This window comes from Hippocampus bargibanti, linkage group LG15 (assembly GCF_051943395.1).
Source record: "Hippocampus bargibanti isolate YZ-2025 linkage group LG15, ASM5194339v1, whole genome shotgun sequence".
Lineage (NCBI taxonomy): Eukaryota > Metazoa > Chordata > Actinopteri > Syngnathiformes > Syngnathidae > Hippocampus > Hippocampus bargibanti.
The window spans coordinates 5,125,286-5,139,181 of record NC_142748.1 but is presented as its reverse complement, the minus strand read 5'-3'; the positions used below and the strand labels follow the sequence as shown (position 1 = coordinate 5,139,181).

Sequence of the window (13,896 nt, the reverse complement as noted above, 5' to 3'; positions counted from 1 at the left end):
CTTTTGGCCGTGACTTCCGCGCGTTAATGCCTTTTAATCAGGCAAATGCATCCCGCATCCCTCCGTGCCATCTGCTCTTTGTGTCGGGAGATTTAAAATGAGGAGTAAATTCCTGATTGACAGCGAGTAATGATATTAAAATAATGAAGGAGGCGTCCCTGAACAATGTATGATCAAGCGAGTGCTGCCAATTGTGTTGCTGCCTTGTATTTATTTATTTATTGCTCCTTTTAACCTTACATTTTTACACCATGAGCAGGAGGCATGACCAAGAGTGCCAATTGTTTCCGCTCTTATTAAACATTGTTCAAATGAAAGACATATTATTGAATATATTTAAAGAAATTGGGGGAAAAAAGCAATTTTGGAGGTTGTGAATGACCCTGAAGCATTTGTTCAGTTTATTCAGAAGCTCCACAATTGAAGTAGAGTCAGCCACCCAAAAAAATGGATCACCAAGAATGATTATTTCTGGTCTAGTTTAATTTCAAATTTCAATTGATGGATGCCTCTCCTTGAGAAGGGTTTTTTTTACTCCCCACCCTCAGATTTGTTCGACCAAGTTAAAAAAAAAAGATTACACAGAATAGGCAATTTAGCACTTGCTGTTTTGCCATCTCACAAGCATTTGATTCTTGTCATCCAGGGACGAAACTCTGTCAGGAAGTGACATCACGTCAAAGTTGGAGCCAGCTTTTCTCTCCGGACTTCGCTGCACACAACCGCTGATCCGAGCAAAGTTCTTTGAGGTTTTTGATGCCTCCATGAAGCGGCGAGTCTATGAGAGGCTCCTGTACATCTGTTGTTCTCAAAACTGGGAGGCCATGGGTAACCATTTCTGGATCAAGCAATGTATTGAGGTATGTACCATTTCTGGCAGTATGCTGAAGCAACCATTACAAGGTGTTATGGAGTCACATCACAACATACAGTAAAGTCTCGTTATATCGATATTCAAGGGAGTTCGAAAAAATATCGATATAACCGGGACTATCGATATATCCGACCCTGTTTGCATGTAATTTTCTCCGTGCGTGCATAGAAATAGTATCGATATAACCGGGACTATCGATATATCCGATATCGATATAACGAGACTTTACTGTATTTTTTTACCCCCAACCCTTTTATTAGCTTCTGCTCGCGGTGTGTGAACGCAACACCATCATCGGCACCAGCTGCCAGGGATCGATGCTTCCGTCCATCACAAACGTCATCAACCTCGCTGACAGCCACGATCGCGCCGCTTTCGCCATGGCAACACATGTCAAGCAGGAACCGCGAGAGAGGGAGACGAGTGAGACCAAGGAGGAGGTAGGTTGCACGAACACACATAACCACGTATGACACTTTTGCACACCAACTAGCACATTAGCATATGATTTGTGAGCACATTCACCTTGCATCTTTTTTCTCATATTTAAGTATACAATGATGTACTTTTCCTGTCCGGTAGGATGTCGAGATTGACATAGAATTAGCCCCGGGTGACCAAACAGCTCTTCCCAAGACGAAGGATCAAGCTGAGAGAGATGCGGGCAACCAACTGCATATGCTTACGAATCGCCATGACAAGTTCCTGGACTCTCTGCGAGAAGTCAAGGTAAACGACTTCCTGGAATCGCAACACGAACAAACGCCAATGCAACCACTTGGTAGAATTGGGAAGCGATAATGCTTTTGATCAATAGCGTTCGAGAAAAAAAAATCATATATATAAACAGTGATACCTCGGCTTACGAACGTAATTGATTCCCATAAAGTGTGTGTAAGGCGAAAAGTTCGTCTGCCAAACATTTACTTCCCATAGGAAACCATTAAAAATGAGAATAATCCGTTTCCAGGTCCCCATAAAACATAATTTTCGACGAAATGAGCCTTAAAACTACAAAAAAATATACCTTATTTTGCGTATAATAAATGCACTACTGTATTGTGATAAAAGAAATAAACTGTACTGTATAATGAAGTCGTTTTACTTACCTTTGTGATGGTCGTTGATGTAGTTGGCTCTTGATGATATCCGAGTGAAGTTCCCATGTTTTCTCGACGATAATACCCTCACACACTGTCCCCTGCTAGCTGATTTTTGTTAATCCAAATCAACAGAAGTTTTTCAACCTCTTCTATTGCCTCAGACCGTTGCTTGGATAACACAGAAACACTCTAAGTCACACGTAGCAATGGTCGCCTTAGCATACTGGTACTGGGAGGCGAAGTCACACAAACGCACACCTTGTTCGTGTTATTCGATGATCTCCTTCTTCTGCTCGACCGTCGTTTTCTTTTGTGTCCTCTTTGGCTTAACACTAGCCTGCGGTGGGGTCTTTTTCGGTCCCATAATAGCAAAAGTACTCCACTCGATAACAAACCACGTCTGCACTGAAGGAAAGTGGGTGTGGAAAATTAGTCCGGCAGCCACTCATTCGTATGCCAAGATTATATTCTCGCGAATTTAATGTTCTTAAGGTGAAAGGTTTGTCAGCTAAAGCGTTCGTACGCCGAGGTATCACTGTACAGAAAACACACATACTGCCATTTTAACCATATCCTTTGTTAGACCGGGGCGCTGCTGAATGCTCTTGTCCAGCTGTGTCACATCGCCACTCCTCTGGCAGAGAGATCCTGGGTGCAGCTCTTTCCTCGTCTTTGGAAAATTCTCTCTGACAGGCAGCAGCATGTGAGTATATTCCCGTGAGGTCAGAACTAGTTATGTGCAAGACATGCATATTTATGAAACGCAAAATGTCTAGAAGGACCCAAAGCGAAGAGGGCATTCGCGCCACATGCAAAAAAAAAAAAAAAAAACACTTGACATGGACACTCGCGCAAATATGACCTTCATCTTTGCCATCTCAACACATGTGACTGTGCTTAATGAGGTTGGATTCATTTTGGCGAAATATGGAAATGAGCAGCTGAGGAAGGAAAGCTTAAATGAGCTGAACTAATAACCAAATGAATATGGAGTATTTTGAGAGAGGTTGAAAGGCCTTGATTTGAAGTGATTGAACTCTTCAGTTTCAGAGACGCAGTCATTCGAATTATAATGATTTTCTTTTTCGTGACAGATTATCAAGTCGCGGGCGGGCGACGCGTGTTTATTCCGACGGCCGTGCCGACTTCTTATCACGTGACGCCATAACATCTCATGGGGGGGAGCAAATGCTTTTGATCTCTGCATCTAAGCCGCACTTTCTGAAGAAGGAATTTACTGATCAATTGGTCTTCATGATTGCTAGTTTAATTAAAATGGCCGTCAATGCATTAAACATTCAATACTATCAATAGGCGGTGCAAATCATATTCGGCAGCAGTGCATCGTTATTTTTGCACGTTTGTGAGTCATCCTCTCACTGACTGTGTTTTGATTGTTCGTTTAAAATTGGAAATCACATTTGCACACATTGAATAATCAATCTGTCAAATGATTAGCAATTTGGTTTGGGATTGGAAATTTGGGTGCAGAAATTTGCATTTTACAGCAGCAAAGTGATGAATGTAAGAGGTAAGGAAAGGAAGAAGTAGAAAAACAAAATACAGGAGCAGCTGTAAAGGCAGCCGCTCTTGCGGCACCATTTTGAAGTCAAAACGACAACAAAAAAGTAAATAACAAATATTGTAACAACGCAAAATACACACACAGGAACTTTCTGCACCCATTTTGCTGGATGAAGCAGTTCTAGATGGAAGAGGAAAGGATCAAAGCGTCAATTTCACCAGTGGATCCGAGACGTCATGGTGAAATGTGCACTTCTGCTACAAACTAAATTTGGAAAGCAAACACCAAGCTGTAGCATCCATTGACGAAAAGAGATTGCCTCACATCTCCAATCCGGCGTAAATCCGCCTCAATTCCAAGCCGCGGCAGATCCACATAGAAATGTATTATTATTATTATTCATGCGCGGACACTCTATTCCTCTTGCGTGTTTTGAAATGAAAATATTTGATGACTTACATGACTAAAATGTAAGGGCATCATCAAGTATTCCCCCCCGCAGGCCTTATCTGGAGAAATGAGTCCATTCTTGTGCAGCGGCAGCCACCAAGCCCAAAGAGATTGTCAACCCAGCGCCTTGAACTGCTTCGTCGAAGCCATGTCTCAGTGTGTCCCTCCCATCGCCATTCGTCCTTGCGTGCTCAAATACTTGGGCAAGACTCACAATCTGTGGCTACGATCCACACTTATGCTGGAGCAGCAGGCCTTTGAAAAGGGGCTCAGTTTGCACTCGAAACCCAAGCAAAGTACCGAGTTGTACGAGCAGGAGAGTATCACGCCACCTCAACAGGTGACTTGTTTTGATCCATTTTTCGCAGCGTCGTGTTTGACTGTATTCACTTTACATTTGTTTTAAAATATCTTTTTTTTAAGGAGATTTTGGACTCTCTAGCAGAGCTGTATTCGCTGCTCCAAGAGGAGGACATGTGGGCGGGCTTGTGGCAGAAGCGATGCAAGTTCCCCGAAACTTCCACGGCAATCGCCTACGAGCAGCATGGCTTCTTTGAACAGGTGAAATAAAAATGAAAAGGGGGCTTGTTTTTCAGCCAATTTCTTGATTTTTACTACTCCTCATAATAATAATAATAATACATTTACATTTTAAGCGCCTTTCAAAGCTCTCAAGGACACTTTAACATTCTTGCCAATTAAACACTGATGTGTCTGCAGGCCCAGGAAAGCTATGAGAAGGCCATGGAGAAGGCTCGAAAAGAGCACGAGAGGAGCAATGTATCGCCGGCCATTTTTCCCGAATACCAACTTTGGGAAGATCACTGGATCCGGTACCTCATTTATTTGATTTTATTTCCTCAAAGCGCGGTCAAAATAATGCAAACGGAGATATCTGTTGATCTGTTTTGTGTAAAGCATGTCCAATTATTGTTTTTCGGATAGTTCGGAAGGGAAACGCTGAGTGTTAAATCACCCTTTTGACTTTCATAGAATTTCCAGAATTTTATTACCCCTTTAAGTGGAACAGCTTGATGAAAATAGTCGGACACAGTGTGGTTCAACCAAATGATTCTCTTCGACGTAGATTTTTTTTTATTTTTATTCATATTAAACTGTTTGTAGTCAACATTGTGTTTGCTCTGTATCCAGCTGTTCTAAGGAATTGAACCAGTGGGAGCCCTTGACGGAATACGGCCAATCTAAAGCCCATTCTAACCCTTATTTAGTACTGGAATGTGCTTGGAGGGTTTCTAATTGGGCTGCCATGAAGGAGGCTCTGGTGCAGGTGAGGAGTACACAGTTATGTCAAATTAGCTCACTTGACGAGTCTGCACACCTTCACATCGGCACAACCAGGAGCTCACTCTGAATCCGCGCAGAAAAAAAGCCTGACGGAAAATGGCAGGAATAAGGAAGTCTAATCAAAAATCCCCACCAAGAACATCACAGGTGGTGCGGAACCGTCAGCTTTTGAACCCTGTTGAACCACAGACTCAATTCCACTTTTCTTCTTTTCATTCCTGAAATTGAGTGCAATGTTTTATATCCCGCCAAGACCTTATGTCGATGTAGAGGGAATAACTTGATATTAGACCATCCGGTCGCTCCGCTACCTCCAGGGTGTATAAGAGAACCGGCCGTAAAGCTTATGGAAGTGCAGCTTTGTAATTTATTGGCCGCATGTTTGCTAAGAGGAAGCATAGACGGATGGAACGTGCCGGATCGCAGGCCGACATATAACAAATAATCCTACTCTGCTCTTTCAAGGAGACTTGGAACCAATCCATTGAGCCCTAAGGTGACATCTAATTAAATTGTCGGGATAGCTACACCAATTCCATTCCATCACCTTTTACTTGCGTTATTCCTTCTTTGCTCCGTTACTGATTGTAACTTTTACTTAGTTACTTACTCATCTGTTTTTCAACTCCCCCCCCCCCCTCTTCAACGTCCCTCCTTAGCCTACCTCTTCCACGCTCTGTTAGCCTCTAATATTTACGACATCTCGGTGTGTGAATAATTACCCCGGCATCTGCTGCGGGCTGATTTGTTTTACGACTATGGAGAGGAGCGAGGCTTTGCTCGAGAGCCCAGAAGCGGAATCCAAATGCCCCGGCTTTCAATTAAAGCCCGGCTCTTGATAAGGCCGGTCCTGTCTCCGGGACATTCATCAAGCGTCACCCCTGATAACTGCTCTGACCAATCACAGTAATTTTCTCAAGAGCTAATGCAAATACACACCCGTGCCTCTTCACAACCCTTGCTGTTTTCAACCACTGTGGTTATTTTCACAGTTTTCATTTGTTTTTTCGAACAAATGTTAAACACAGGTTTGAAGGTGGTTGCTATTTTGTTTTAGGGTTAGTCCCAATCAACCCTTTTCAGTACTCATCAACTTATTTCTAATTTTTATTTTATTTTGGTACTAATACAGTCATTAATTTCATCAATAGCAGGCCGCTTTCAAGCCCAGGTTGATTCTTCAGCACAAAACGAACATCATCAAACAATATGAATTGAAAGCCATGTTATTGTTTGGTTTGACTTTTTATGCTCACTGTGTTAATTTTATTGCATTTGAATTTTTAGGTTAATTTTATTGTATTTGAATTTTCTTTGATTGTTATTTTTTATTTCTAATTTTACTTGTATTTTGAATTTTAATTTTTAATTTAATTGTCATTTTTAATTTTATTTTGGTACTAATTACCTAAGCAATTTCATCAATAGCAAGCCACTTTCAAACTCAGGTTGATTCTTCAGTACAAAACTCCAGTCATCAAACAATATGAATTGGAAGCAATGTTATTGTTTGGTACAAAATGAAGGCTCTCTGTAGTTGCTATTTTATTTTTTATTTTAATTTAATCTTAATTTAATTTTTATTTTTAGTTTCGATTTGTTTCTTTGATTTGTAATTTATATTTCAAGTTTTTAATGTTTAATTTTACTTTCAAATTTTAAATTTCATTTTTTATTTTGTATTTTTATTGCTATTTTTATTTTTAATTTTACTGTTAATTTTATTTTGGTACTAATCAATTCAGTAATTTCATCAGTAGCAGGACACTTTAAAAACAAAACTGCCATCATCAAACAGTATAAATTAGAAGCCATGTTATTGTTTGGTACAAAATGAAGGCTCCCTCTGGTTGCTATTTTATTTTTCATTTTATTTTAATTTAATGTTTATTTTATGTATATATTTTGTAATTTTTATTTCACATTTGTAATGGTTAATTTAAATTTTAAATTGTATGTTTTTAATTTTAATTTTTCATTTTTATTTTGTTTTTGTATTATTATTTTGGTACTAATCACCTCAGTAATTTCATCAATCGCAGGCCACGTTCAAACCAAGGTCTATTCGTCAGTACAAAACCACCGTCATCAAACAGTATGAATTGGAAGCCATACTATTGTTTGGTACGAAGTGATGACTGAAAAGCATGAATCACCACGAAAAAAAAATGTCTTCACAATCCATTCAACTCAAATGAAGACAAATGCAATGCCCTTAAATAGTACCGTGCACAAAAAAAAATATTGTTTTCCTGATGGTTTTTTTTTTTAGGTTGAGTTGAGTTGCCCCAAGGAAATGGCCTGGAAGGTAAACATGCACCGTGGTTACCTGGCCATCTGCCACCCAGAAGAGCAGCAGCTCAACTTCATCGAAAGACTGGTGGAAATGGCGTCGAGTCTCGCCATCCGGGAGTGGAGACGCTTACCACATATCGTTTCACACGTCCACACGCCGCTGCTCCAGGTACATATTCATAACCCTTCTACGTGTTTCTATCAATCTTACAGAATGATGCGTGAAAGCCAAGCAAGAATCGCTTTACTGTGCCGAGCATTGAACGATGCGTGTTGCGAGACCATCAGTCGCCTTGAGACAGTGCGTTGTTAAGTCACGCTGATAACGGCCTCTATCTACTCTCCTCCTTCCATTTTGTAAAATTGAGTTAGATGAATAGATGATGGGGCGGGATGGCAGGGAGAAAAGGGGAGTGGGGGGGGTGTTGCTCTAAGCCTCTTTAGTTCCTCCACAAGAGATTAAAATAGACAAGAGAAAGGATGAAAAAGTGATGGAAGGGTGAAGAAAAAGAAAACAGGGCAATGGGGTTTAAGGACGGTGGGCCTGAAATGCTGCGTGAAGGGAAAATAGTGGGAGAAGAGTTAGTTTAGCGGTAATTACTTCCCTGCTATAAGATAGCGTTTGATGAAATACCTTGGGCAAAATTGCATTTACATGATGGATAACGTGGTCGCAATGAAGGTCAGAAATGGGCCATCAGCTGATATTGACTCATTCACTGCCATTCACGAATGTACTTGCGAATTGAAAATATGACAGAGCGCCATTCCCAAATTTGGTCCGGTTTAGTTTTTTTCATGCTTGAGTGCCGATAAAGCGCTGGCTGTGGCCTCTGACGATTTTTTCCTTTCCGCGAGGTGGCAGAATTTCTCTTTTTTGCATGTTAGCACTTAAAGCACTGTACAAACCAATATGTATGCATTGCATTGTATTTTGGACAGCCTCCCTCATTTCAAGCTCATATAACTCCAGATCCATATAATTTAGGAATTAACTCTTTTTTTTCTGATGAAAGAAGAGAGTCTAAGGTTTCTTACGCTGTTTATGCAGTCCTAAAACTCAATATTCTGTGGGTCCTAAAATTTGAGTGATAATGACAAAAACCCTGGCACTGCAGTGGACACATTTTTGCACTAAATAAGGTATTTTTTTTTATTTTGGTTGTGTTGTTTGAAGAAGAACAACAATTATGTGAGGTCATCGCTAGCCCATTTCTTCTTCTTCTCGCTAAGGGAAAACAAGCGATTTAATTCTTCTCCGGCCGCTGTCAAACTTTTCGTCGCACTTGCACAAACTCTCTCGAAATTCTAGGGAATGCTAAAGCCAGACTCGGGCGAGTACGGAAAGGCTCCAAAAATCTTAAATTATCATCAAATCCTGCCTCCCGAGTGGCTCCTGAGAATCAATCAATGGATGATCACCCACTCCATTGATCGGAAGTGCTTGGCCGCTAATATTGATTGATGAGTCGTCGTAATGGAGTGATTGATTATATGTTCAAAGTGCAACTTTGGGTCAATCGATGAGGCTTCTTTTCCCGGAATGTTTTTCTAGAAAAGCATGCCAATTTGTAATCCTCACCTGGAAAACATGCTTCTTGTGCACCACGTCATTGCACCACATGAATAGAGACGTAGCATTGAAATAAAATGATGAGCCCGAATGGATGACCTGTCCATTTGCTGTCCTTTAATTTCTCATTTGGAACACAAAAATTCAAAAGCAACTGGCAGTTATGTGGCATCGATTGGATATTAATCATCTCCAAGCTCCTGGAAGTTGTTTATCTTCAGTATGAGAATGGCGTGGAATTGATTGCAAAATTTCCCAATATTGTCACGGATTTGTTTTTCAATCTAATGAACCCAAGAAGGAAAACATTGTTTTCATTATGAAACATTTTTTTTTCACTCCCAATGTTTTTTTTTTGTGTGTGTCATTGTCACTTAAGTTTCCCATCACGATGGCAATCTTTTGTGCTTGCCTGTTTCATCATCACGTCCCCAACACTATATTTCCACCTCTTACTTCAGCTCCACACTTGTCAAGTCTCCCCTTTTGTCATGCCGCCATCACTCTCGACATATTTCACTTCTCTCTCTAGTCTTCTCAAAGGCAAAAAAGAGAGATTTCATTATTATTTATTCAATTATTATTTATTTAATTATCATATTGCGGTCGTTGCACAGCTGTCTGTTAATATATATATTTATTCACAGATTGATACAAATGGGTCACGCTCATCTTTTGGATTGGATTGCATTTACTAGTCTTGCAGTGGAGAACATTTACATACCTCAGTAAAGTTATGAAATGGAAAGGAAAGGAAGAAGTAGAAAAACAAAATACATGAGATGCTGGAAAGGCAGTTGTTCTCCCGGCGCCATCTTGAAGTCAAAATAACATAATAATATGACAACACAAAGACACACTCATTCAATCCTAAGCACTTTCTGCACCCTCTTTGTTGCATGAAGCAGTTCTAGATGAAAAAGGAGAGGATCAAAGCGTCCTTTTCACCAGTGGATGGGTAAAATGTGCACATCTGCCACAAGCTAAATGTTGAAAGCAAACACAAAGATGTATCATCCATTGACGAAAAGAGATTGTTTCGCATCTTCTGTCCCACGTGGTGTAAATCCGCTTTAATTCCAAGCTGCGACATGTGCACATATGCATCGGCGCTCTCCGCTGACGCTTCTTTCTTCTCATCACGGGCTGATATATCCGTGCTGCCGAAAAGGTCACAGTCTCCTCCTTGATAAATCACAACTCCCGCAGGCCGCACAGCAGATCATCGAGTTGCAAGAAGCCGCCCAAATCAACGCCGGGTTGCAGCCGACAAACCTGGGCCGCAACACCAGCCTCCATGATATGAAGACGGTGGTGAAAACGTGGAGGAATCGACTTCCCATTGTTTCCGATGACCTGTCTCACTGGAGCAGCATTTTTATGTGGCGCCAGCATCACTACCAGGGTATGGGTCTTCTCTTTTGAAATAACAACATATTTATTTTACTACACTGCACATTTCTGTATGTGCTACCAGTTCTAGTGGCTTGCGCATGATTCTTATGTCCACTCGCACCAAATCTATTTCCAAATAGCTCTGGTTCTATACCACCCATAAAATCCACTTGGTTTAAACACGATTGAATTTTCTTGATGAAATCCATTGCCATGCCCCATTTGCCGTGCAATATTTTCATGTCCCCAGTGTATCACGCTCTTCATTGATGTGCACCTGTGTCATAAATACAGACATCATTGATATGACTGTGTTCTACCTCTCTCTTTAGCCATCGTGACGGCATATGAGACGAATACACAGCATGATCCAAACAATAACAATGCCATGTTGGGGGTTCACGCTTCAGCATCTGCTATCATTCAATACGGGAAAATCGGGCGCAAACAGGTGAGTCAGAAATGTAATCGGAGTTTAGTATATCGCCTTCAGAACTGTCACAACAATTTTTGTTTCATACCCATATTTGTATTTATCTTGAATATGATCTTACAGGGTTTAGTGAATGTGGCTCTGGACATCCTTAGTCGTATCCACACGATTCCCACGGTGCCCATTGTTGACTGTTTCCAGAAAATCAGACAACAGGTTAAATGCTATTTACAGCTTGCTGGCGTCATGGGCAAGAATGAATGCATGCAGGTGAGAATTTTGAAGTTATTGACTGAAAATGATATGCATGTTTAACCACTGTTTGCCGTATCTATTGGTAATGCATTTTCAGCCTCTGATAGAGAATAGACAGAATAGAAGTTATCATATTTAAAAGTTTCATGTTTGTTGCCCGAACACAAGGCCCACAATGGAAGCAGTAAAATCTGGGGTCAATGAACAGACACAACCTGTTAAACTGTCATCCTCATGTAGCAAATCTGGCTTTGGGCATAATTTAGGATTTGGTAACTTCCTTCACACGAAAAGCTCATTCGCCAGATTACAAATCAGTTCATGGAAAGAGAACGCATGTCTATGTTCTGTTGGTTTATGGATTTTGGTGCTTGGAACATGCAATGTCCAGGAGCGTGGTATTCAAATCAAGAAGACTATATTTTTCCAAATGTAATTTATTTACGCAACGCTTAGTTAATCCTCAGAATGTATTTATTTATGTATTAAATATTAACGAAGAGGAAGATTATGTTATTGTCCCTCGGAGGGGAAAGTCACTTTACATGGAGCAGCATTAGAAAACAAACTCCAGCAGCTATCTTGTGAAATATTTGATCGAGGTCATTCAAATTGTATTCAGTTTAGCACGTAGCTGACATTTGATCACATTGCAAATTTACTCCACCAAACGGCAGAAAAACTGAACTGTTTGGGGAAAAATGACAAATAAATGACAGCAAATGTCTCTTTGCCATCCATAGTCATATCAAATTTTGTTTTCTCCGCCTTCCAGCCAATTCCCCTTAGCCCAAATTTTCAGAAAAAAAAATAGCAATGACATGTTTGAGGTGACAAGTGATGAGACTGAGATTTGGAATCAAAGGTATGTCAAGGGATTACGCTTTAAACCCACCGACTGCTGTGATGAATCGAAGTGGTTCAGTGCACCACGAGCCATTAAAAAAAAAAAAAAAAAAAATGGCAGAAGAAACCCACCTCTCTATTTCTCCCCCTCCAAATCTTCTTCTAGCCTGCACTTTTCTCCTCTGCAACTCATTTGTCACCGTGGCGCATTGGGGACAACTAATCAGAGGCTCACTTGCCCTACGTCTTAATAATCACCTGCGATTCTGTTACACTGACCGATTGGCATCTTCCTTTTAGTTTAGATGCTTTTATTTTTACTTGTGATGAAAGCTTTATTCTTTTAATGTGTCCAAAAAAATAAACCTCATTTTTTTGCTCTGTGTCAGGGTTTAGAGGTCATCGAGTCCACCAACCTGAAGTACTTCACCAAGGAGATGACGGCTGAATTCTACGCCTTGAAGGGCATGTTCCTCGCTCAAATCAACAAGTATGGATGCCAAGTTGCTCACCCGCCTCTACTTTTCTCCATTTTTTGAGTCTCGTCAAACCATCTTATACAGTAAAGTCTCGTTATATCGATACTGGTTATATCGATAGTACTGCTTATTACGATACTATTTCTATGAACGCAAGAAGAAAATGTACATGCCGCAGGATCGGATATATCGATAGTCCGGTTATATCGATATTTTTTCCAACTCCCGAAAATATCGATATAACGAGACTTTACTGTATTTTTATTTTAGCCTCAAACCATTACCCCTGAGTGTATAAAAGCAAACGCTCAATTCGGGGTGTTATTGTACGATACGTCTGTGTAGTCATTCTGACAGTTGCTCGTTGCGGTTTTGTAGCTCCGCTGCAGGGTTGTTCCCCCACCGCTTCACCCCCACCCGTCATCTCTGACGTGACATTATCCTAAGGGGTGAAAGACAAATTGAGGAAGCCTTATTAAAACCTGTACGCAGCTCAATAATTAACCGGAGGCAATTTTCAAGAATGTCGGCGATCAGCAAAACTTTCCTCCACCTCAGCAGGGTTTAAAGCGATCATCAAGTTTTTTTTCTTAACTGGGGGAGAATTAACAGCAATGGTTGTTCTAGGAGGCAAATATTTGACAGTGTGCGTCTGTGTAGGCGCTCAGTCGTACGGGAGTGGTCCATCGATGAAAAGGTTTCTTCAGCCGTCATCTGGACTTCTTTGAAGGTGTCGGACGTTTCGCTCCTTATCCGAAGAGCTTCGTCAGCACACTAAAGTAGTGCTGGTAACTCTGGCTCTATATATATATATAAATCGGCATGGTTGTTTGAGTTTTAATTTAGACAGTGCATACAACAGACTTCTTGGGTCGTTACCATGTAGGCTTAGTCATGCTGATGAGGTGATACCAGAGCTAATGGGGCAATCAGAGCCAGGCATAGAACATTAGAGGTAATCAGACAGAACAAAATAAGTAATCAGATTAGTTTCAGAGAGTAGTCTACTGCTCCCCTAACCTTATAGAAGGGACCTATCAGAGCAGAGGTCTGGCACCACCACCTCTGACCAATATGTGACCAGAGTTACCACCACAACTTTAGTTCGCTGACGGAGCTCTTCGGATGAGGAGCAAAAGTTTCGACACCTTCAAAGAAGTACAAAACTCGTAAACCCCGGGTGAATTCATCACGGGTTAAGTGCTGTAAATGCCAAATCTACCAACGTTACCAGCACAACTTTAGTTAGCTGACGAAGGTTCTCGGATGACGAGCGAAACTTCAGACGTCATCAAAGAAGTACAGGTGATGGCTGAAGAAACATTTTCATTGATTTGACAGTGTGATGTGTTTCGGGGGGGCT

The 13,896-nt window shown here is 40.9% G+C and overlaps 1 protein-coding gene across 1 annotated transcript in view; it reads left to right on the top strand.

The window, feature by feature from the left end:
- The window catches only part of trrap (transformation/transcription domain-associated protein), a 66,645-nt gene that overhangs the window by 36,458 nt on the left and 16,291 nt on the right, over positions 1 to 13,896 (top strand). Inside the window, exons 50-62 of the mRNA XM_089015514.1 lie at positions 647 to 860; positions 1,135 to 1,314; positions 1,457 to 1,603; positions 2,561 to 2,680; positions 4,005 to 4,292; positions 4,376 to 4,513; positions 4,673 to 4,785; positions 5,105 to 5,240; positions 7,530 to 7,721; positions 10,335 to 10,530; positions 10,853 to 10,971; positions 11,077 to 11,223; positions 12,444 to 12,544. Coding sequence (XP_088871640.1) covers positions 647 to 860; positions 1,135 to 1,314; positions 1,457 to 1,603; positions 2,561 to 2,680; positions 4,005 to 4,292; positions 4,376 to 4,513; positions 4,673 to 4,785; positions 5,105 to 5,240; positions 7,530 to 7,721; positions 10,335 to 10,530; positions 10,853 to 10,971; positions 11,077 to 11,223; positions 12,444 to 12,544 — 2,091 coding nt within the window. The remainder of the gene's footprint in view (positions 1 to 646; positions 861 to 1,134; positions 1,315 to 1,456; positions 1,604 to 2,560; positions 2,681 to 4,004; positions 4,293 to 4,375; positions 4,514 to 4,672; positions 4,786 to 5,104; positions 5,241 to 7,529; positions 7,722 to 10,334; positions 10,531 to 10,852; positions 10,972 to 11,076; positions 11,224 to 12,443; positions 12,545 to 13,896) is intronic.